Below are 24,109 nucleotides of genomic sequence, written 5' to 3'. Positions count from 1 at the left end.
ATCCACCAACCTGCAGAACTAGACACAGATATATTTTACGCTAGAGTGTTTCCAAAGACCGCAAAAGCGCTACGCGGACAGATAGGCGCCGTTATGCCGGTCTACACTTTTTGCAAATCGTAAATGAGCCTTACTGTGTATAGCGGAGCTCAATAGCTCTCTAATGGCCATATTATGCTAAAAGGTGATAGAGCACTGAGTGGCTTTAACTCATCATCTATCAGACATTAGCATACCCTTTGGTTTACAGAATTATATAGTATCAATAATCACTCTTTATAGTGGCCCTCTAAACTCGCATATTGTCCATTGACAGTAAAAGCAGACTAGTTATAGTTCTGTGTATAAGAAAATCACAAGCTGCTCAGAGAAAACGCATTTGACATCAGAAGGAGTGTAAAACGCGTTGTCTCTTACCATCCTGAATTAAGCACACTCCTAAAGAAGTTTAGCCATATCACTATTTGTAGCTTGTGATTTCTTTATACACAGCATTATTTAAGGATTCCTCGAGATTACCCTTGCACACGGTAGCAGCAGAAGTAAAATGCGTGGATCTATATCAGTCATGGGTGTGCGCTGTAGTTTGGATAACACTGGTAACAATCATCGGGGTGTATTTAGACCATACTTATGTTAAGAAGATATAATGTTGTATACCCACCTTGTGGACTTCATGATAGTGCTCTAGAGCCAGCACCCACTGGCACAGAGAACGGCATGCCGTGGACACCATGCCCACTTTCTGCGGGGTGAAATCTGGGATGCTGGAATATTTCTTTAATTTGTGGAACACCTGCGAATAAACATCAACCCATTGTTCAGAAAATAAGTTATATCAGTAAATCAGAAACGGTTGGAATGTCTGACATACGCTGGTATTTTCCAGGACATATGCAGCAGATGAGGATAATGGTATCACTGGACAGAATAGGACGCTGTATTATTGCATGATTGCATGATTGCAAAAACGCATCAATAATTGACAATTAGAGACTGGGAAAACTATGCCCAAAATTTTCCGCTTTAAAAAAATTGGAACCTGAAATTTGTCAATGGCAGCCATGTGTAGAGTCAGCTAAAACACTCACATCTTCATAGGCAAACCAAGGGGGGGGGGGGGGGGTTCCTAGTGCCTGGAAACCCCCCTCCAAGCCTGGGTTACTGTATAATTGAGGTGGCTGGACCCTGCCCCTGCTTTACATGGCTCTACTTGAAAAGAGAGAGCTGCGTGCACCTAACAGTAGTGCACGCAGCATTGCCCATGTATATTATGGGATAGGGAGAGTTGGAGAGCAGCCAAGTACTCTCTAATATAGCCACGCCCCCATGCATGCTTGTTATGCCCATTGGCGGCATGGTGTGGAAACCCCTCTCTGCAAAATCCTGCGTTTGCCCCTGATCTTAGAAACACTACACAAAGAATAATTCCGGGATACTGATCAGTAAATACATAAGAATGTTAGCAATGAATACAGAGAGACCGCCACTGTGTGTGCTCAGCAGTCACTGATTGTCAGACTGGGAAAGTTACAGCTCTTTACTCTGATACCTTCTCCGGGACACTGTCCTTGTCCAGGTTCACCAGTCTCTTGAGGAATCCTGGGTCTCCCAGGAAGAGTTTGGCTGTGGCCCAGTCTGGCTTCTTTTGCAGCAACACACACACCGCATTCATGACCGTTAGCACCAGAAAGGGTGGATGTGTGTATACTCTGAAAGATAAGGTTATCACAGCTACAATCTGCTAACAGTAACTGTTAGGACATCATCATACAATATGAATGTTATTGGCTAAGCTGGGATTCTTTGTCTTTCCTTTGAGACGATTAAAAGAGCAATTAAGTATTTCCATTAAAACTCCATATAGGAGACACCATCATATCGGTTCCATAGTCTCAGTCTTTGCAGACCAGAAGCCGCCATTGTGATCTCATAGTCAGGCTTAAATTTATATAACCCGCTGCTTCGCCCTTTCTCAGGGATCAGCCGGCCAGCTCACGCCTTGCGCAGAGGATCTATAAACCTGGATCTGATCTTTCAGTTACACTTTTTGCAATTAAAAAATAATTGTTGTAAAATAGATGTAAAATTTAAACAAAATTTTTTGGGACTGTGCTGCTTTATTTAAATAATGAAGCACTGGGAGACAGACTCCCCCTTCTCAGCAGGCACGTTCGTAGAGTAATCCACCCTCCTCCTCTTCTTCCTCTGCAGTCATCTACATGGAGGGAAGACTCAGAGATCAGGTGACCCTCTCCTCAGAAACGAGCTTGAGTGCTGAAATGCAGGTATTGTTTCTAATAGCACTTACTTTACTTCTGAGATGTCAGCCTTATCCAGGGAATCAAGGGCAGACACAGCCTCCTGTAATGCCGGGAGAACGTCAGTGAGCGCCCGCTGAGCATGCTGCAGGGCGAGAGAGAGAAACAAAGGTTCTTTAAACGCAACGCGCTCCCATGTGGGAAAGACTCAGCTCTCGTTCACACTAGTGTGCGATGTTTATGCGCTAACTTAATACTAAACGCACTGCGTTAAACCCAATGAGTCCGTCCACACCTTTGCGTTGAGCAGTGTTTTTCTGCATTATATTGATAAAAATACCGCATGTTAACACTCCATGGGGCCCTTGGCATACACACTGGTTGGGTCTCCTATTACTCCCTCTGTTTGTCAAAAAACCCCACATAAAAATGGATTAGGGTAATCGGGGCCCCTCAGTGTCCACTGGGCCCTAGGAGAGAGCCACGGTTACTTAGCAGATCTGATAATAAGGGACAGAATCCAGGAACAGAGTCATTGATGTGCACAGAAGCCTCACATAGAAAATTCATGTCATAATCCACTTAAAATGTTTCATCTGAAAAATCCTTCTGTGCGTGAAATCTGAATATAGTGAAATAGATATTTGGATGGATAATGTGCATCACTTTCAGTGTTTGTGAACTCAAATAACTGTAACTGGACTTGAATGTAACAATGTATCAGAGAAAACAAATTTAGAAACTTCCACTGGACTGTCTGCAAATATATCCGGATCCGTAAGCAGTATAATAACACATATAGGCAGCCAAATCCCAAGTTACGTCTATCAAGCAACCAGAAAAAGTTGGTGTAAAATCCGTGATATTAGAAAGTGGTCTAAAAAGACTTCAAAGTTTTTCTCCTAGGTTATAACTGTACCGGAATCTATAGTTTAATTTACTACACTATATTAATCTTTTTGGTTTCTTTTCCCATAAGTTTCCTGCTTTTCAGGAAGAATCATCAGAGGGAGACAACAATCCGCTGGGATGCTTTGAAGGATTCTAATACCCTTTTTTTTATAAACATTAAGGGCCTGATTCATTAAGGATCTTAACTTAAGAATCTTCTTATTTAAGTCTCCTGGACAAAACCATATTACAATGCAAGGGGTGCAAATTAGTTTTCTGTTTTGCACATAAGTTAAATACTGACTGTTTTTCATGTAGCACACAAATATCAACTTTAAATTTCAGTGTACAAATAAGCTATCAAGTATTTGTGTGCTACATGAAAAACAGTCAGTATTTAACTTATGTGCAAAACAGAAAACTAATTTGCACCCCTTGCATTGTAATATGGTTTTGTCCAGGAGACTGAAATAAGAAGTTTCTTAAGTTAAGATCCTTAATGAATCAGCCCCTAAGATACCCAACAACTAATTTCTAAACTGTTGAGTAAGGAACCCTATTGTTTTGTGAAGGGTGCAACACCACCGATGCGTAGAATCTATTCTATAAGCTAGTACATTACATACATCATACTATTTACACTGCTGGTGCATGCGGAGCATCACTCGGGATGTTCCTCCCGAAGGAAACCTACTTAACCTACATGGAGCTAGCAATTACCTCTGCGTAGTCTTCTACAATCCTGGTCTCCTCGACCATCACCTCCTCTTCCTGCTTTACGATCGCTCGAACTTGCTCTACAACTGTAGAGTCTCTCTTGAGTTTTGCCATCAACTCTTCTATCTCCTACAAGAAACAAATTGCAAATAATAAAACCAGCAAATACGGATGGGACCTAAGTGGACACAGAGACTTGCTGGAAAGACAATGTCCCCTCGCTGTGACCTCGGTCAAGTCACCTTCTTGTCCTGTGACCCAGGCAATATAAAGTAGATGACGGAGCAGAACTGTGGCTGAACAATTCTATGTATATCGCTGCATAAGATATATACATCAGCCACGTACTATCACAGAGGGCAGAATAACAACTCTTCATATGCCTCATAGTTCTATATACCTTTGACTTTTGCTCTATTTGTGGCCCCAGAGCTACCAGCTCTTGCTGCATGACCTCAATGGAGGACGTCGCCTCCAGCAGCTTTGACAGTCCAGTAAAGAAACGACTCCTGAGAGAGAGAACACGTTAGTATTAGCTGCTCCTACACTGTGGAGCTCATCCAGAGTGCGACACATTTGCACACCGAGGGCCTGATCCACCTTCACATGTACGTCCATTAGCGTGGCGTATCTTGCGTTACATAGCTTTGCACATGCACCAGAACGGGACATTGAACGTATTCGTGTGCAATTCATTTCTGAACGCAAATGTCACTTACCATTGCCTATAACTTGAGAGGGGGAGGAAAGGGGAGGAGTAACGTAGGCAATTAAGAAGTCTTGGAGGCGGGAGTGAGAGTGGTTACCAAGGGAGGATGACAGGCATAGGTCAGAGGGAGAGAGGGAGTTTTAACTTGTAACAAGGTTAGAGAAGTATGAAGAGGGGGAGGACTTGGTGACCGCTTTGATGGTGAGGGTGAGAAGCTTCAATTTTCAAGTATGTTATCGGGCTTCAGTTAAAAGACAATTTTGTATCCTAAGAAAACGAGCACCATATTTGCACTATGCATGAGAAATTATGAAAGAGATAAATACAGGAATTCTACAGTTTTACAGATTAGTTTTGTGAGTTTTAGACCTAAGCATCTGATAGAGCACCGATGTTTGTTAAGTAAAGGAAAAGCAAATACAATAAAAAAGTATAGAATAACAGTTATCACTATGATTCTTCCTCACCTGTCTGTCGTGAGCTTTTGTCTCTTTGCCTGCAGGATGTTGGAGAATGTGTCTATGAAGCTCAGGTAACTCTGAGGGGTCACATAATAGTGTCTTCTGGTCTCCTCCAGGTATTGCACTGCTTTGCTTGAAACACTCTTGTGAATGGCGACACAAACATGGCCGACGCTTCTCTGTAACTCCTGGAGGTAAGTAATCACAAATCTGTCTGTTGTGAAAATGTCTTTCGTAGGTGATGTAGATGAATTGAATGGCAGCTTCACTAGAAATATATTACTTAATATAAAATCATTATTCTGCGTACCTTAACTTATTGCAATAAACCCCTGATACTTGAACTAGCACTTCTGCCTAAAACTGTCTGTTGAAGACTCAAACTCATTGTTGCTGCAATGTGACAAATACTTTGTAAAATTGTCTCTCCTTAGCAATGTCTGTTACCATGGAAATAATCTGTGCAGTCCACAGTTAGTTTGTGAACAGATTATCTTCCCTAGCAAAACCTGTGACCATGCAAGAAAAACTGTCAAATGGCAGCAACAGTGTGCTTCTGACTAGCTAACAGACAATTTCAGGCAAAAGTGCTTTTTCAAGTGTCTGAAGTTATTCCAGTGAGCAATCAGTGTAGAACATAATGATGGTAATTAGACAACATCATAATTGAGCTGAGTTACTCTAATACCTTGTGTACTTTATGCATGTGCTGCTTGACACAGAACTGCAGATGAAATACTTCCCATACTCCTTTATGCCCTCCCATAAAAAGGTGATAGATTGCTGATGTCTATCTATTGTTTATCTCATATATATCACATATGTGTGCTAAAAAGAGAACATAATGGACATGTAAGGACAAGAAATAGATAAATGCTATTTGATGAGAATGTCACCTGACTATACCACAAATCTATTCAACGTAACTTCCTATAAATTGACCTTGTCATAGACACAAGGGTCACTTACCTGATCATTCTGTACCAGGTCCTGCTCCGCGATGTAACCATCAGCTACACTGAGAAGAGCCTCCTCCGGCCACTCATTGTAATAGTCTATAGTGCAGCAATTCACCAAGGACGGGTGCGACCGGCAGTGCTCCCGAAATGTCTGTCCTGCTGGGCTCAGCGCCAGAACCACATGTAGATTACATCGTACGCGCTGGGTCAGAACACAAGAGAGTGAGACAGGGTACGATAACAATTATTTAGTCTCCTTTCACATTAAACAACTCACTATTCTTATTTAATAGACAAACACCAATCCGGAGCGCAAATGGAACACTGCACCAATCCCGTCACTTTATCCTTTTGGGTGTCAGTAGCTGAGGTCCCAATTAAAGACATTAGGACAAATTAACTGGCAATGCACCTAGGTGCATATGGTTCAGTGGTAATTTTGCACATAACTGCAATTTTAGTAAATGTGTCTTTTGTGAAAATGCCGATTTCATTCACTGGTGTGTAAAATCTATTTACATTCAATCGCACTACAGCACAGCTACAACTAAAAACAGAGAATGGGAGGGGCTACTGTAAAAATGGGTGGGGTCATATGTAACATTAATGGAGTTAGTTATGCTAGAAGCAAACACAATGAGGCTTTCATGTCCTGCAGGTGGATAGAGGCAAAAATTATTTTAGATGCTATTCCCACTTCCCAGAGATGATCGACATTTCCCCATTCCATAAAGAACCCTGTGCTTTTTTATATAGCTATTTCCCAGGGTGTTGCTGGGCTTACAACTATTCCGCTGCCTGAATTAGACATATTGGCGCTTTCTTCCCTTAAAAAAAATCTAACAAATTTGCAATTACTGTAGAGTACACTGTAAAATACAAATATTGTCACTTTAATCATTATTCAATTTTTTTAAAAAAGGTAAAGCTTCTGATGCAAATATATATATATATACATATATATATATATATATTCTATTTGAAAACAATTCCTTCTACACAACATAGTTTACAAATTGCTACTGGGGGTAAGTGCATGTGACATTTACTTCAAATTTATTTAATTATTGAAACCTAGAATCTGATTGGTTGCTATAGGCAACATCTCCACTTTTCAAACCCGCAGCCTGATACATTTACCCCCCGGAGCTCACATCGCCTGTGAATGGAAACCATTCTGCTGTACCTGCAGGAAGAATGTCATCATGGACTGGGGACTGTCAGACATATTGGCCTCTGCAGCTTCTGCTTTGAGCTCCACAAAGAGACCGTCCAGCTCGTCCTTGTCAAACAGGTCAGGAACTTCCCCCGAGTTCACGATGCAGTTTATATCTTCTAAAAACGAATCCTGTACCAGACACAGAGATTGGTAGACTTGTTGGGGTCTGTGTATTATATAGTGATATAAATCTAAAATGGTTTATAAAGTTCGGTAGTGACAGGTGAATGACTATGAAACTTGACTGGTAGATAAAGGGGCAATGGCTGGACAGTGGGGATGACTGTGGTGGGCAGCTGAGTGGTAGATAAAGGGGGCAGCAGGTTATGATGAATATAGTAGATACATTACATGAGAGTGAGTGATGAGTACATGGAGAGGGCAGTATGTTGAGTGGTACAGACTGGGGATATTTGGATGATTGTGATGGACAGTTGAATAATACATCATCATCATCATCATCAATGTATATAGTGCCACCAATTCCGCAGCGCTGTACAGAGAACTCATTCACATCAGCCCCTGCCCCATTGGAACACACACACAGACAGATGGACAGACAGAGACAAACTAAGGTTAATTTGGTCAGCAGCCAATTAACATACCAGTATGTTTTTGGAAATTGGGAGGAAACCGGAGCACCTGGAAGAAACCCACACACCCTCGGGAAGAACATGCAAACTCCAGACAGATAGGGCCCTGGTCAGGAATTTAACTGGCAGCAGAATGAAGATGATTGTGGTGGACCGTTGAGTGGTAGACAATGGGGGCTGTGGCTGGAGAGTGGGGATGATTATGGAGGCATGATGAATGTTAGATAATGAAGGCAATGTCTGGAGAGTGGGGATGATTGGATTATTTTGGTGGACAGTTGAGTGATAGACAATGGGGACTGTTCCTGGTGAGTGGGGCTGACTGTGGTGGACAGTTGAGTGGAAGATAATGAGGACAATGGCTAGAGAGTGGGGATGATTGTGGTGGACAGTTGAGTGGTACATAGCGAAGCAGTGACTGAAGAGTGGGGATAGTTCTGGTGGACAGTTGAGTGGTAGATAATGGGGGAAATGGCTGGAGAGTGGGGATGATTGTGGTGGACAGTTGAGTGGTAGTTAATGGGGACAGTGGCTGGATAATGGGGATGACTGTGGTGGACAGTTGAGTGGAAGATAATGAGGACAATGGCTAGAGAGTTGGGATGATTGTGGTGGACAGTTGAGTGGTACATAGCGAAGCAGTGACTGAAGAGTGGGGATGGTTCTGGTGGACAGTTGAGTGGTAGATAATGGGGGAAATGGCTGGAGAGTGGGGATGATTGTGGTGGACAGTTGAGTAGTAGATAATAGGGGCAATAACTAGAGAGTGAGGGTGGCTGAGGTGGACAGCTAGATAATGGGGACAGTGGCTGGATAATGGGGATGACTGTGGTGGATAGCTAAGTGCTAGATAATGGTGGCAGTGACTGAACAGCGGGGATGACTGTGGTGGGCAGCTGAGTGGTAGATTATGGGAGCAGTAGGTTATGATGAATATAGTAGATATATTACATGAGAGTGAGTGATGAGTACATGGAGGTGGCAGAAATGACAGGTTTGTGAATATAAGTGAGGGCAGTAATAATACAACAGGTAAAGTGTACAACACTTGACATCTTGAGAAGTACCCACTATTACACTGTGTTTAGGTATTTGCAATAAACTGTCATTGTAATCAATGATTGGAGTGGTCAAGGAATCGGGTCCATATATATAATTATATCTGATAGGTAGAACAGATTATTCACCTTAATGATGTCAGCACCTCTGATGAGGAGAACCACACTCTCGCCAAGCAGTCCTGTCTCCTTGTAAACTTTTTTCAGCTCTTCTCTGAATTCTGTGTTGCTGTAACTCTGAGTGATAGACAACCTGAAGAGCTTACAGTCTGATATGTAACAGGCCAGAGCTGCACTGCTCACTTTCCCTGTTCCATCCAGACCAACCTGCGGAGGCACACAGCACATGTATTGTATTAGTATGGATAATGACGGCAGAGTCTCATAGTTAACACATGCAAACAATACGGGACGTTTGCAAACCACAAAATCTGCAAGTACGCCCACTTCATCGTCTTTGGAAACACTCCCGTAAATGCAATCAGTGAATAGTTTTGCATGTTGGCGACTTTTCTGTGTTTGAAACTTTTTATTGCATTGTTCAAAAGAACTTTCCCAGAAAAGCAATATGGAAGATGTGCATCTCAGTCTTCCTCTACTGAAAGCAGTTGGGTCCCTCTTCAGGGGCAAACGCAGGATTTGTAGAGGAAAAGATTCCACACCACGCCGCCAGTGGGCGTGCATGGGGGCGTGACTATAATTTTAGACAGTGCTTGGCTGCTCTCCAACTCTTCCTATCCCCATAATATACATGGGCAATGCTGCGTGCACTACTGTTAGGTGCACACAGCTCTCCCTTTTCAAGCAGAGCCGTGTGAAGCGGGGGCAGGGTCCAGCCACCTCAATTATACAGTGTCCCAGGCTTGGAGGGGGGTTTCCATGCACTAGGAACCCCCCCCCCCCCTCGGTTTGCCTATGCTCTTCTAAGACCCCCACTGGTTTCTCCATTCTGCTGCTGGTCAGCACTGTTTACTAAATCCTGGAGGACCTTCAGCAGTCAGGAGAATTCCAATAGCTAAGCAGAGCGGACCCACCTTGTATTACAGCCGGGACATAAGAGAACCCAATAAACTTCTATCAGCCCATTGGTGTCCTAGGTAGAAGGTTGGTCCTCTTTCAAATGATTTGCTTCATGTCATTAGTTTCTAGTGAATTGACTTGCCGCATTCTCATTCCTCAGCTCACAAAAAGGTTGTCCCCCCCTGTGTATAGGTTAGAGACAAACCCTAATGTACAATAGTGCTTCTCTACTTACCAACATCATGTGACCTCCGGGCTGCCTGAACACTCTGGCGGCTCTCGTGATGTGGTGGACGGCTTGCGTAAAGAATACATAGGCGTTCTGCATAAAAGAATACAGGGCAAACCATGTTCAGCACTTCTGTCTACACTAGGGGGTAAATGTATCAAGCTGAGATTTTTCCAGTCGGTTTGAAAAGTGGAGATGTTGCCTATAGCAACCAATCAGATTCTAGCTATCATTTTGTAGAATGTACTAAATTAATCACAGCTGGAATCTGATTGGTTTTTCAAACCCGCCAGTCTCTCTCTGGCTATTCATGCTGTTTATTCTGCACAGTAACGGAACCGAACGGGAATCACCGAGATACAAATACTTACACCTGTGCCGACGGAGCTCATCCTCATCTTCATCCGGTACTCATCCAGTTTAGACACCAGCTGTTTGTGATTTGTGGCGGGACGATACACTCTGTTTTTAGCAGATAAATTCATCTCCAGGAAGTCTACAAACTGGATGGGCTCCTCCATCAGTTTCTCCACCGGCCAAGAAATCTAACGAGAGAAGGTGAATGGAGCCAAAACTCCTCAATCTTTCCCTGATTACCCATGTCCCCTGCTGTTACGAGGGTGTCGATTGATCTTGTACGGATGAGCAGTGATTGCCAGCAAAAATGAGCTACTAAACATGAATGAGTAGTGCTAGCAGTTGGTGTAATAAGAATGAATGATAAAGAGCGCGGATCAGAGTGTTGGTAGGATCAACGTTTTTCAGGTGACGCTATCTGTGGGCTTTGGCCTGTTTTCCCCAAACACCAAGCTGTGGGTCTCCCTATTATTGCCTGACCAGACCAACCGTCCACAGCTTGGTTCCGGGAGACCCGCCAGTTCTTATCCAGGCCTGGAGCTACCAGCTTGGTCCTGCTTACCTTGAAGTAGCTATGCAGCTCATGTGACAGACACTGGTAGAAGATCTCACGGTCCCCTCTGTCCACAAGGCGGTCGTGAAACACCCGCGTAATCTCATGAACCAGTAGCTGGGCCGCCATGTCCTTGGTCACGGTGACAGTTTCATTGGCTTGGAGCAATCCCTGCAGAACCTGTGGCAGAGTATATATCAATGTACTGCGTGCTATGTTTATTCCATACACTACAGAGCTGTATTTACTCTAAGAAAATACAGACCCAATGTAAAATATATATTGCAGTTATGTTAGTGACCACTTTGTATCACTCATAAATCTACAGTAAAATAATCACTTGTCTACTAATTAACCAAAGAAAAAACATGGTTGAAGATGACTAGCTATTATTTTATTATTTATGTTATTAATGTCACACTGCAACCTAAACATTGCATGGATATGTCATACTTACCTACTTTTGACAGGCTCGCTCCGGGAGATCACTGAAGAAGGGTGTGAAGGGATTGGGGAAGGGCCGGGGCTTCACGGTTCACATCATTTTGGCCCCGTCCCAGTGATGTATGCCTGTTTGGGGTCTTTTTACAGTGGTAAAAAAAAACAAAGCAGGCATTAAGTCTCTGGGGGCGGGGTCAAAATTACGCGAATCACGACGGGTCACCCCCTTCCCCCCATACACCTCTCCATGCCGGAAGATGCAAAAGAATTGCCAGCTCTCCCGGGAGAACTACCCGGAATTCGGGAGTCTCCCGGACATTCCGGAAGAGTTGGTATGTATGGGATATGTGCAATAATATACACATATTAAATGTACACCTCTGGTCAACAATGTGCATTTTGGAGATGTAAAAACACAGGTCGGCAGGTTACCTTAAACAGATCTCTTAAATTGAAGGTGTAGTGACACTTGGCGGGTGTGGGTAACATGATGTTACACATTTTGTAGTAAATGGCAATGGCGCAGGACGACATCACGTGTCTGCATTTCTGAATTTCCGCTAGAAAATTCTGGTTGAGCAGAAATGACCCCAGCTGGACCTGAAAAGAGAGAATGATGTCATCGATGTACAGAGACTTTTCATAATTATGGCATGATGTATCTATAACTAGTATGATGTATCTTGTTCACAGGCTATTGGAATGGTCAGTTATGCTGAAGTGGAACGGAGTCTGAGAAACAAGGAAACTTCTTTTAAATTTTAATATGAGAAATTATAATGGGGCCGATTTATCAAACTGCTTTTTACCCCTCCACTCTATACATCAGCTTATCAATGTAATCTTAGATTTACCCGCCCATCCCTGGGACAGTATCGTTGGGGTAGCTAAATACAGAGTTAGACATTAGCGGTATATTTGCTAAACTGCGGGTTTGAAAAAGTGGAAATGCTGCTATAGCAACCAATCAGATTCTAGCTGTCATTTTGTAGAATGTACTAAATAAATGACAGCTAGAATCTGATTGGTTGCTATAGGCAACATCTCCACTTTTTTAAACCTGCAGTTTAGTAAATATACCCCTAGGTCATGATTGTATGTTTTATCCAGTCAGTGCCACAAGGGGCCAGCAAAGAATTATAAGACACTGGAACAATTCTCAAGAGTGTAAAGGATAAAAAAAGACAAGTTTGGAGAGAGACCGTTCCCTAGCTTACAATCTATTTAGGTAGTAACCATAAAGAGAGCGAAAGTGTTTATAAAGTTGTCTTGTTCATTAACGCACACAGTGAGGCTTCTTCACAAACACCAAGAGGGGAAGATAACCCAGATTCCAGCTTCTCTAGTACGTGAAAGGTTGACGTCTTGGTTCATCCCTATAATATACCATGTAATGTATGTAACTATGTGAAATGATAGCTCTACAGGGTATATACGGGTGATGAATGGGCAGCATCGGGGAGGACGGATATCAAGACTATTACGCTGGTCACACATGGTGCAACCTGGTTGGCTAGTTTGGTCAATTTTCATCATTTTTATGAATCATTGTAACAAATGTAGGTTCCAAAACAATTATTCTAAACAATGAAAATCCAACCTAAATAACATTATCCTTTCTTTTTAATTATATCTTGCCTTTATCACTGCAACTGTTGTCTGTACCTTGATGTATGGATACTGATTTCTATGTAACACATTTTCTTATATAATACTAATGTATTGTAAATTGTTATAGGCCAGGCAGTACATCACTATGGATTACTATTATTCTGTCCACACTTTTGTGATAATGTTGTATCTTGCGATTACCTGGAAGATATGCTGTAGCGCCTGCACAGAGGGGTGAGGCAGAGTGAACATGCAGAAGTGTTTGAGTAGACGCGGGCTGATGTCATGTCTACCTCCACTAGGGGGCGCACACGCAGCCACCAGAGAGACGTCCTGGATATTCTGTGTGGAAATAATTGATCGTGGTGTAATCAATAATAATTTGTTTAACAGACTAAATAATATTCACAGTGGTCCCACTTACAAACCTTACATGTGCATTGAATTTTGTAATATTTGGGGAAGCTCCTCAGTAAATGCAAAGATGAGGTTCCATGTAAGGACTACCCTATGAGAGACTGTCATATTGCTTTCCCATATTACTATAAGTTATATACACTAGAAGCCTCTAATGGCATTTGAAAGAAGTCCATGAAAATATTTACCTTTGGAATAAATCACCTTCCCCTAAAAAAAAACCCCTGACTGCTCCACGTCCAAGATTCTACAGGACCTAGAACACCTACAGTGTGGGTTCCTAAAGTCCCATGATGCTCTAGGGCTCAGAGCCTGGACTACAGATGGATGTTATCAACTGGGCCTCTAGTGGATGCTTTCAAACTCCACATTGTAATGACTGGGGCACCACAGGACTGCAGGAACTGGCAGGAGTCACTCTCAAAAAGTATTGATCCCCCACACACTTCTATTAGTAAGGGTTGCTTCTGAAAATGTATTAAACATAGATAAGCTTCTTTTTTAAAACTATAGCCATGGTTTTGTGTTTTGTGTGAATTCAGGTATAATAAAATATAAGTATTGTTTATAAAGGATTGAACTGTATCAATGTATTATTTATATAAATGCATAACATACATGTATCCCCAAATGTTCCCTTTGTGGTTTGTTCCTTACAAGGTTTTCCTGTGCTCCGATAGTGAAGGGATGAGTGTACCTACCTTCCAGGTAAGTGTCTTAGTGTCATAGATCCCGCCAAGCTCTAGAAATTGCCGAATCATCTCGAGAGGTGGTTGGGCGCCATATTGCTCTGGGTTTGGCATATTCAGATCATCAATAAATACATTCATCTAAGGGAAAGAACATGAGGAAGGTGAAAGAGACCGTTATATAATGTAAAGTACAAAGAGCTAGGTCCTATTTCACTATTGTGTAACGCTGACGAGTAAGATTACAGTTACATTTTAAGGGCTAATCCAACCCAAACCACAAATGACATACAGAGGTAGGAAGAACGGGGGAGCAGATAACCCCCCATACAGAGAACATTAGCTGGTTATTCTCACTTGTTTAGACCTCGGTGGCCCCAGGATATCCCGACCTTTCTTCACCAGTTTGCTGAGGATCTGGCTCCGTATTTTGGCTGCACTGGTGTGTGGCCCTAACTGTACCACAGAAACTACCAGTTGGTTCATTTTCCCAGTGCCTGATTTGTTTGCAGACATCGATCCGTCTGTGACAAGGCCGAAAAGTGATCCATCTATGGAAAGCATAACATAAATTATGCATGATTTATTTATGATGGATGGTCCACTCCTATTACAGCACTATTACACCAGTATTAAACAACTATTACACCACTATTACACCAGTATTAAACAACTATTACACCAGTATTACACTGCTATAACACCGGTATTACATCACTATTACACCAATATTCCACTGCTATTACACTACTATATTACACCAGTATTGTATACTTATACACCGGTATACTTATACATAAGATCAATAGATAACCATCCTATGCAGCCAGTACAAGGGATCTCCAAGTAGTGCTATTAAAAGGATTGTCCACTTTTAGACATGTTCATTATATTACTATAGAACTATTTAATGTAAGTTATTTACGCCATGTGCCCACATCTCTGCTGTTTGTCATATAACAGGAGATGCCAGGCTCAGTCCTCACTACCCTGTACCAGGCTGCAGACAGACAATGTGATTGGTTCTAGAATCCTGGATTCCCACAGAAGTCATCACAGACACCACAATATCTTCAGTACACAGAGAGCAGCACGATTATCCTGTCTGTCCTAATTATCTTGTAAGGTAGGTGTATTAGGAGATATGACTGGTGATTGACAAGCAGGGGGCAGCCACAACTGTAAAACTGATTTACCCCTTAAAAAAAAAGCACAAAAGCAAAACTATAAAATAAATTAAATAATAAATTTGTGAGCTTATAATTAGACATCTTGGCTTAGTAATACTTTCTACCTTACAGCTGAGTCACCACGTAACTGTCTGAGATGAACTTATGAAACGTGTTTTTTCTCTTCTAGTCTCACTATATCTGTATTTTACTGTTAGTAATTCCCAGAGCGTCACACGGACGTACCTTCAGCAGGTAACGCTAAATCTTCATCACCTCCTGAAACCGCTGTTATTGATGTAATATTCTGCAAAAGACTGATCGCATCAAGAAGTCAGTTAATCCATAAATGCTAATGGAGATGAACTGGGTACAATCTGAAAATCACACAGGCTCCGTTTTATTTATATCTTCATTCAATCCAATCCCCAGTCTCATGACAGAATTTCAGCATTCAGAACTATTGTCTGAATCAGTGGTGCTCAGTTATATGTTTAGCTGTTAACCCAAGTCCGAGCATGATATCATTCTAGTCTAAGCGTGCCATCACTTTGGGACCCCAAGTCTTAGTGTGCCATCACTCTGGGACCCCATGTCTTAGTGTGCCATGTTCTGGGACCCCAAGTCTTAGTGTGCCATTTTATGGGACCCCAAGTCTTAGTGTGCCATGTTCTTGGACTCCAAGTCTTAGTGTGCCATGTTCTGGGACCCCAAGTCTTAGTGTGCCATGTTCTGGGACCTCAAGTCTTAGTGTACCATATTCTGGGACCCCAAGTCTTAGTGTGCCATGTTCTGGGACCTCAAGTCTTAGTGTGCCATGTTCTGGAACCCCAAGTCTTAGTGTGCCATGTTCCGGGACCCCAAGTCTTAGTATGCCATGTTCCGGAACCCCAAGTCTTAGTGTGCCATGTTTGGAACCCCAAGTCTTAGTGTGTCATGTTCCGGAACCCCAAGTCTTAGTGTGCCATGTTTGGAACCCCAAGTCTTAGTGTGCCATGTTCTGGAACCCCAAGTCTTAGTGTGCCATGTTCTGGGACCCCAAGTCTTAGTGTGCCATGTTCTGGGACCCCAAGTCTTAGTGTGTCATGTTCTGGGACCCCAAGTCTTAGTGTGCCATGTTCCGGAACCCCAAGTCTTAGTGTGCCATGTTTGGAACCCCAAGTCTTAGTGTGCCATGTTCTGGAACCCCAAGTCTTAGTGTGTCATGTTCTGGGACCCCAAGTCTTAGTGTGCCATGTTCCGGAACCCCAAGTCTTAGTGTAACATGTTTTTGGACCCCAAGTCTTAGTGTAACGTGTTTTGGGGCCAAAATCTTAGTGTGTCATCATTCTGGGACCCCAAGTCTTAATATACCATTTTATTGGACTCCATATGTCAGCATGCCATCATTCTGAGACCCCAAGTCTTAGTTTGCCATGTTCTGGGACCCCAAGTCTTAGTGTGCCATGTTCTGGGACCCCAAGTCTTAGTGTGCCATGTTCTGGGACCCCAAGTCTTAGTGTGCCATCATTCTGAGACCACAAGTCTTAGTAAACCATGTTCTGAGACCCCAAGTATTAGTGTGCCATGTTCTGGAACCCCAAGTCTTAGTGTGCCATGTTCTGGGACCCCAAGACTTGGTGTGCCATGTTCTGGGACCCCAAGTATTAGTGTGCCATGTTCTGGGACCCCAAGACTTAGTGTGCCATCATTCTGAGACCCCAAGTCTTAGTGTGCCATCATTCTGAGACCCCAAGTCTTAGTGTGCCATGTTCTGAGACCCCAAGTCTTAGTGTGCTATGTTCTGGGACCCCAAGTCCTAGTGTGCCAAGTTCTTGGACTCTATGTGCCAGCATGCCATCATTCTGAGACCCCAAGTCTTAGTGTACCATGTGCTGGGATTCCCAGGGGTAAATGTATCAACCTTTGGTTTTGTAAAAATGTAGATTTTCTGCGATTTTGCCGGTGGGATTTAAAATGCCAATTTTATTAAAGACAAAACCCAGCGTGTGGGGTTGGTAAATCTACATTTTCCAGTTGCCTATTTTACAAAACCGATGTTTGATACATTTATCCCCAAGTCTTGTTGTACCATTGTTCTGCAACCCCAATTCATAGTAAGGAAAAGGGACATGAATAATACTACTGTGTCTGGCACAGGCCCCCCTTAGTGGTAGAGAGGAGAGCAGTGCTGGAGAATTCAAGGACACCTATTGGATCAGAGGAATGCTGCACCCCAGGTAAGTAGAACTTTATACTTTATTATAACTCCACTAAAAACTACCCTAATATTATGGGGTAGATTCAATAGCCGGCGATGTATCACCTACCATCACCGCAACGTGAGGAGGCACATGGCCGGTGATGTCAGGTGTCACATGACTGGCTATTACGGTAAGGAATCTCCCCAAAGAGGTGCGAGGAAAAGTAAGTGGAGATTCCAGCCTGAAGATCAGCGCTATGTGTCTCCGTGGTCTGATCCTTAGACACATTGCGTTGAACTGAATCCCTCCCTATGTGTACTTAACTGAGATTATGATATTTATTCCCAGCAATAATACAGTATATAAAATAATACCTTATTTTCTTTGATTCATTAAATAGGAAGATATCCCCTAGCACAGTTCCGTTTTTTACACAAAGTCCATCTGGTTTCCGGAGCTTTTCAAGCATATTCTGGATTAAAGTAGATTTTCCGACTCCAGAATCACCTAGAAATATAAAAACAAATATAGACAACATTGGAGCGGCCAGACGGATGTATAGAGCCACCCACATTCCATCCTGTACCTCTGACTACACCCCTTAGTGGGCAGGGTCACAATTAACGCTAGCATAAACCTGCGGGAAACAAATGGCAGCCATATCCAGGAAGAGCCCCTGACACAGTCCCATATTTACGGAGGACGATGTCACAGTGCATCACACACCTACAGTATCGGAGTGCATCAGGGATATACACTGACACTATAGGGCAGATTTACTAAAGCTTCTAAAAGCAAAAGTGGAGCTGTTGCCCATAGCAACCAATCAGATTTCAGCTATCATATTCTAGAATGTACAAGATAAATGGTAGCTGGAATTTGATTGGTTGCTATGGGCAACACCTCCACTTTTGCTTTTAGAAGCTTTAGTAAATCTACCCCTATGACTTGGGACAATGGCTGCGCTCACCTGTGAGGAGAACCGGCTGCTTGTGTAGAAGGAGGAGGCTGGTCAGGAAGGAATACCTCACGCTGTCCACTGTAGAAATAAATCTCTGAAGAGCGCCTCCTCTGTCCTTCAACAGGTTCAATTCTGAGAATAATAAACTCTCTAAGAGGAAAAAAATTATATTAAAATTGTTTTTTAAAGAAAATGTGACAAGAAATTGGCTACTGCAAGTGTTATTTTTGCTTTATTTTAAGTAAGCAAGCAATTCTCAGGAAAATCCAAAATATTCTAATGAACCTACACCTAGGAATCGTGGGATAGCTAATGCAAATAGGTACTTACTGTATGTCATGATGTTCTGTATTAAAGACAGAGCAGATTGTTTTATAGTTATTTCATAGCTAGCAAGATATTGTTATCTTTATAATCTACCTGTCCCCATGGGCTGGCTGGCAAATTTTAGACTCAGACAAGACTCAGAACTAAAAATGCAGATAGCCCAGTGACCCAGTCCAAGGTAGCCCACTATGGCACAGGCCTTAGGGGGCAGGTGTCCCCTTGTCCCCCAGACCAGGCAGCCCCAATCTGTTGCCTACTCTTAGTGATGGCAGCCATTTTGTTGGTGGAACCAATATTCATGAGAACGCTTTTTATTAGGAACACTAGAAACCAGAGATGTCATTGCTGCAGCCATTTTGTGGACTGAACCAGTTTCATTTCAGCGGGAACCAATGAGAAAGTCCTTCAGTGAGGTTGCTGGTTGCTAGGCAGTCGATGCATGCTCAGGGACATTGGTTCAGTGCACAAAATGGCTGCTTACACTGTGTGTCAGGTACAGTTTAATGTACCACTAAATCAGAAAAAGTCAATTTATGACAAGTTTACTTTATCTAAAAAACTAATTCAGACAAATGAAAAAAAAAAGAAGAGAAAATAGTTGTATGACTTTAAGGCCTCATACCCACTGCTGTGTTTATTAATGCTAGAACACACACATATTAAAACACCAGTGGGCATGAGCCGAAATATACATACTATGCAATGCCTTCGGATGAGGGAGCTGCATTCTTCTCACTAAGATAAATGATGTATATTTTACAAATACCCACCATATAAATAGATGCCTTGGATGTAAAGACTGTGCAGGGACAATTAGTGATAAATGAGTTGGGACTGAATGCACTGTCAGCACGCTAACTACGGAACAGAGAGTCAAATCTGACAGCCTGCAAATAAGACTATTTTTAGTAACTGACATCAAAAACGCTGCAGAATGTCCTGGGAAAGAGTTCTGTCATGTCTGATAAGTATCAGTGCCACGCAGGCCTGGAGAAATCCCCGCAGCTACAGAGTATAGATAGCCGACACCGCGCATACATACAGCGATCTTTAACTAATACTGCTGGAGATAGATGTGCAATTATTATTTACTGGATACCAGGGAAAAACAATGCACTGTAGCAGTTTAGTTATTGGAGTAGTCTAATGCATCAACATTCTGCTGCTATGGTGGTCCTACAGGTCGCCTATCTACTATACTTTGCAGTAGTAGTCCCTAAAGATGCAAAATAAGGACATACACTACAGGTTAGCATTGCTGCCTCGGAATGTTGGGGTTACGGCTTCAACTACAACCAGAGTCCTATCTGTGTGGAGTTTGTGGGGTATATTTACCATACTTGCCAACTCTCCCGGAATGTCCGGGAGACTCCCGCATTTTGTGAGAGTCTCCCGGACTCCCGGGCGAGTGTGGCAATCTCCCGAATTCTGCCCACTTCACTAGGAAGTGCCCCACTTCCTAGTGAAGTGGGCAGAATTAGATCCCAAACGCCGCGATTCCCGGTGAATCGCGGCGTTTGGCCCCGCCCCCGCTGTCAAATGACGCAATTTGCGTCATGACGTCACAGGGGGCGGGGCCGAAATGACGCGATTTCGGCCACCCCGCCCCTTCACGCCCCCCTCCACTGGCTGGCTCCCGGAAGGGAGCTGAAGAAAGTAGGTAAGTATGATATTTACTAAACTGCGGGTTTGAATATGTGGAGATGTTGCCTATAGCAGCCAATCAGATTCTAGTTATCATTTATTTAGTACATTCTACAAAATGACAGCTAGAATCTGAGTGGTTGCTATAAGCAACATCTCTACTTTTTCAAACCCGCAGTTTAGTAAACATACCTTTGTATCTTCACTCCGTGTTTGCGTGGGTTTCCTCTGAGCACCTCGGTTTCCTCCCACACTCCAAAAAACATACAGGTAGGTTAATTGGCTGGATAACATGATTGTCGCTAAATAAATGATCATAGATAAATAAATAATGGCGCCTAAATAATATGAGATTTTGAAGACCATAAAAATACTGTTGGTCCCGCTCAATGTGGCAGAACCCCTGGCGGGAGACGGGGTTAGATTATCATCATCATCATTTATTTATATAGCGCCACTAGTTCTGCAGTGCTGTACAGAGAACTCACTCACATCAGTCCCTGCCCCATTGGAGCTTACAGTCTAAATTCCCTAACATACACACACACACAGACAGAGAGAGACTAGGGTCAATTTGTTAGCAGCCAATTAACCTACCAGTATGTTTTTGGAGTGTGGGAGGAAACCGGAGCACCCGAAGGGAACCCACGCAAACATGGGGAGAACATACAAACTCTGCACAGATAAGGTGATGGTCAGGAATTGAACTCATGACCCCAGTGCTGTAATGTAGAAGTGCTAACCACTGAGCCACAGTGCTGCTAACCTCTGTCTCTTCCAACCCAATAATTCTGCCAAAGGGATCTAGACGGTTGGCCTTAAGTGCAGGACAATCAGGTTTGTCTGTTTAGCCACGTACATGTGCAGCCAAATTGGACATGGGTCTGGCTGCTCTGGCCAAGTGGCCAGATGTACTGGATGAGAAACTTGTCCGGCAAGAAGAACTATAGAAGCGGAACTGCACAATTTGCATCTAATTAAAAAATAATGATGTCAAGACCCCAAACATGAGTCACCACGTATGTTAACAAAAGCATATTTAATTTGTATTCAACAATATAGTTATTATAAAGAAGCACATTAATAATCAAAGACAGAACCCATGGGTCTCAAAGATGATTCACAGACATAATCTGGGGCCCGGAAGGAAAAGGTTAAGAGTCTGCGGTCCACCGATTAAATACAACAAAACTAATATATAAAAACAGAAAGAAAAAAAATAGTGCAGTTTCCCAGCCAGTGATTAATGTGTTTTGTCTAGTGTACTGTTTATCTAAGTACACGGCCTTTTACACTATGGAAAATAATCAGCAGAAAGCCTGTAAAAACAAAGGAATAGAACTGGATTGAATAAACACTTCATAATCTAAAGATGCAAAATGCATAGTTGGCATCACAAGACAGTCCTTTTATTCAGTGCTATAAATATTTCCAATGCTTTGAGACTGTCTGCAATTTTATTGTGTTTATATGCTAAAGAAATGATGCAAAAAGTACAAACAGACATAGGAAGAATATGTGAAGATCAGCAGTTGATGGTGAATGGAATCCCAAGGCAGGAACTAGCATAAATAGACAGGGTGGGTAGATGAGGAGTATCACAGAAAGGGCTTATGACCATAGCAAGTCTGATGATATAAGAACCAATGGAGCAGTCACAACAAGAGAATATCCAGACAGGCCAGTGACAGGCGTCGGAAGAAGGCAGACATATATCTGAGGTCAAAACAAATCAACAGTAAGAACAAGAGTACTTTAGTGTTAGAAAAGGCGTTAAACAGGCGAAGATGAGGTAGAATGTTTGTGAAGGGTCCACTGTAAAAAAGTGGAGAAACATCAAATGAATGAAGATAAAATGAAGGACAATGTTGAAATGAAGATTTGAAATTTACATGTAAGAATATAGGGACTGGAGATCAAGTGAAGAAGTAGAATGGAGAATATATGGGTGATGAAGAATTAGAACACTAAATAAATAATAAAACTTAGGGTAAAGAAATAAAGAGGGATAAAATCACATGGAGAATGTAAGATAAACAGATATTAAGTGAAAAGGTACAACATGAAATGGAGAACAGTGAAGGTGAAATGAAGATTAGATCATAAAATGAAGAATGTTGATAAATGGAGATGAAGTAAAGAGATAGAACGTAATTGAAGAGAGGAGAAGGATGGAGATGAAGTGAAGAGGTAAAACATAAATGAAGAGTATAGGGGGCTGGAGATGAAGTGAAGAGGTAGAACGTAAATGAAGAGAGGAGAAGGATGGAGATGAAGTGAAGAGATAGAACGTAAATGAAGAGAGGAGGGGGATGGAGATGAAGCGAAGAGATAGAACGTAAATAAAGAGAGGAGAAGGATGGAGATGAAGTGAAGTGAAGAGATAGTACGTAAATGAAGAGAGGAGGGGGCTGGAGATAAAGTGAAGAGGTAGAACGTAAATGAAAAGTGAAGAAGGATGGAGATAGAGTGAAGAGATAGAATGTAAATGAAGAGAGGAAAAGGATGGAGATGAAGTGAAGTGAAGAGATAATACGTAAATGAAGAGAGGAGAAGGATGGAGATGAAGTGAAGAGGTAGAACGTAAATAAAGAGAGGAAAAGGATGGAGATGAAGTGAAGTGAAGAGATAGAATGTAAATGAAGAGAGGAGAGGGCTGGAATGAAGTGAAGAGGTAGAACGTAAATGAAGAGAACAGAGGGCTGGAGATAAAGTAAAGAGATAGAACATAAATGAAAAGAGGAGAAGGATGGAGATTAAGCGAAGAGGTAGAACGTAAATTCAGAATGCAGAGGGATGGAGATGAAGTGAAGAGATAGAACGTAAATAAAGAGAGGAAAAGGATGGAGATGAAGTGAAGTGAAGAGATAGTAAGTAAATGAAGAGAGGAGGGGGCTGGAGATGAAGTGAAGAGGTAGAACGTAAATGAAAAGTGGAGAGGGATGGAGATAAAGTGAAGAGATAGAATATAAAAGAAGAATGAAGAAGGAAGGAGATGAAGTGAAGAGATAGAATGTAAATGAAGAGAGGAGAGGGCTGGAATGAAGTGAAGAGGTAGAACGTAAATGAAGAGAGCAGAGGGTTGGAGATAAAGTAAAGAGATAGAACATAAATGAAGAGAGGAGAAGGATGGAGATGAAGTGAAGTGAAGAAATAGTACGTAAATGAAGATAGGAGGGGGCTGGAGATGAAGCGAAGAGATAGAACGTAAATAAAGAGAGGAAAAGGATGGAGATGAAGTGAAGTGAAGAAATAGTACGTAAATGAAGAGAGGAGGGGGCTGGAGATGAAGCGAAGAGGTAGAACGTAAATAAAGAGAGGAAAAGGATGGAGATGAAGTGAAGAGATAGTACGTAAATGAAGAGAGGAGAAGGAGGGAGATGAAGTGAAGTGAAGAGATAGTACGTAAATGAAGAGAGTAGGGGGCTGGAGATGAAGTGAAGAGGTAGAACGTAAATGAAAAGTGGAGAGGGATGGAGATAAAGTGAAGAGATAGAACATAAATGAAGAGAGGAGAAGGATGGAGATGAAGTGAAGAGGTAGAACGTAAATAAAGAGAGGAAAAGGATGGAGATGAAGTGAAGCGAAGAAATAGAACGTAAATGAAGAGAGGAGAAGGATGGAGATGAAGTGAAGAGGT

General features: G+C 42.3%; 1 protein-coding gene across 1 annotated transcript in view; it reads right to left on the bottom strand.

Annotated features, from left to right (window-relative positions):
* Positions 1-24,109, bottom strand: part of DNAH14 (dynein axonemal heavy chain 14) — a 182,769-nt gene that overhangs the window by 35,396 nt on the left and 123,264 nt on the right. The window contains exons 45-63 of the mRNA XM_075200978.1: positions 18,508-18,648; positions 17,912-18,044; positions 15,601-15,671; positions 14,543-14,736; positions 14,198-14,326; positions 13,281-13,421; positions 11,901-12,068; positions 11,037-11,207; positions 10,489-10,662; positions 10,124-10,210; positions 8,998-9,195; positions 7,185-7,346; positions 6,009-6,200; positions 5,046-5,227; positions 4,270-4,378; positions 3,873-3,998; positions 2,312-2,406; positions 1,553-1,712; positions 665-796 (exon numbers count right to left, since the gene is read on the bottom strand). Coding sequence (XP_075057079.1) covers positions 665-796; positions 1,553-1,712; positions 2,312-2,406; positions 3,873-3,998; positions 4,270-4,378; positions 5,046-5,227; positions 6,009-6,200; positions 7,185-7,346; positions 8,998-9,195; positions 10,124-10,210; positions 10,489-10,662; positions 11,037-11,207; positions 11,901-12,068; positions 13,281-13,421; positions 14,198-14,326; positions 14,543-14,736; positions 15,601-15,671; positions 17,912-18,044; positions 18,508-18,648 — 2,765 coding nt within the window. The remainder of the gene's footprint in view (positions 1-664; positions 797-1,552; positions 1,713-2,311; positions 2,407-3,872; positions 3,999-4,269; positions 4,379-5,045; positions 5,228-6,008; positions 6,201-7,184; positions 7,347-8,997; positions 9,196-10,123; positions 10,211-10,488; positions 10,663-11,036; positions 11,208-11,900; positions 12,069-13,280; positions 13,422-14,197; positions 14,327-14,542; positions 14,737-15,600; positions 15,672-17,911; positions 18,045-18,507; positions 18,649-24,109) is intronic.

Source organism: Mixophyes fleayi, chromosome 3 (assembly GCF_038048845.1).
Source record: "Mixophyes fleayi isolate aMixFle1 chromosome 3, aMixFle1.hap1, whole genome shotgun sequence".
NCBI classification, from domain to species: Eukaryota; Metazoa; Chordata; class Amphibia; order Anura; family Limnodynastidae; genus Mixophyes; species Mixophyes fleayi.
Note: the sequence above shows the minus strand (reverse complement) of the source record. Positions and strands in the feature narration are given on the sequence as shown.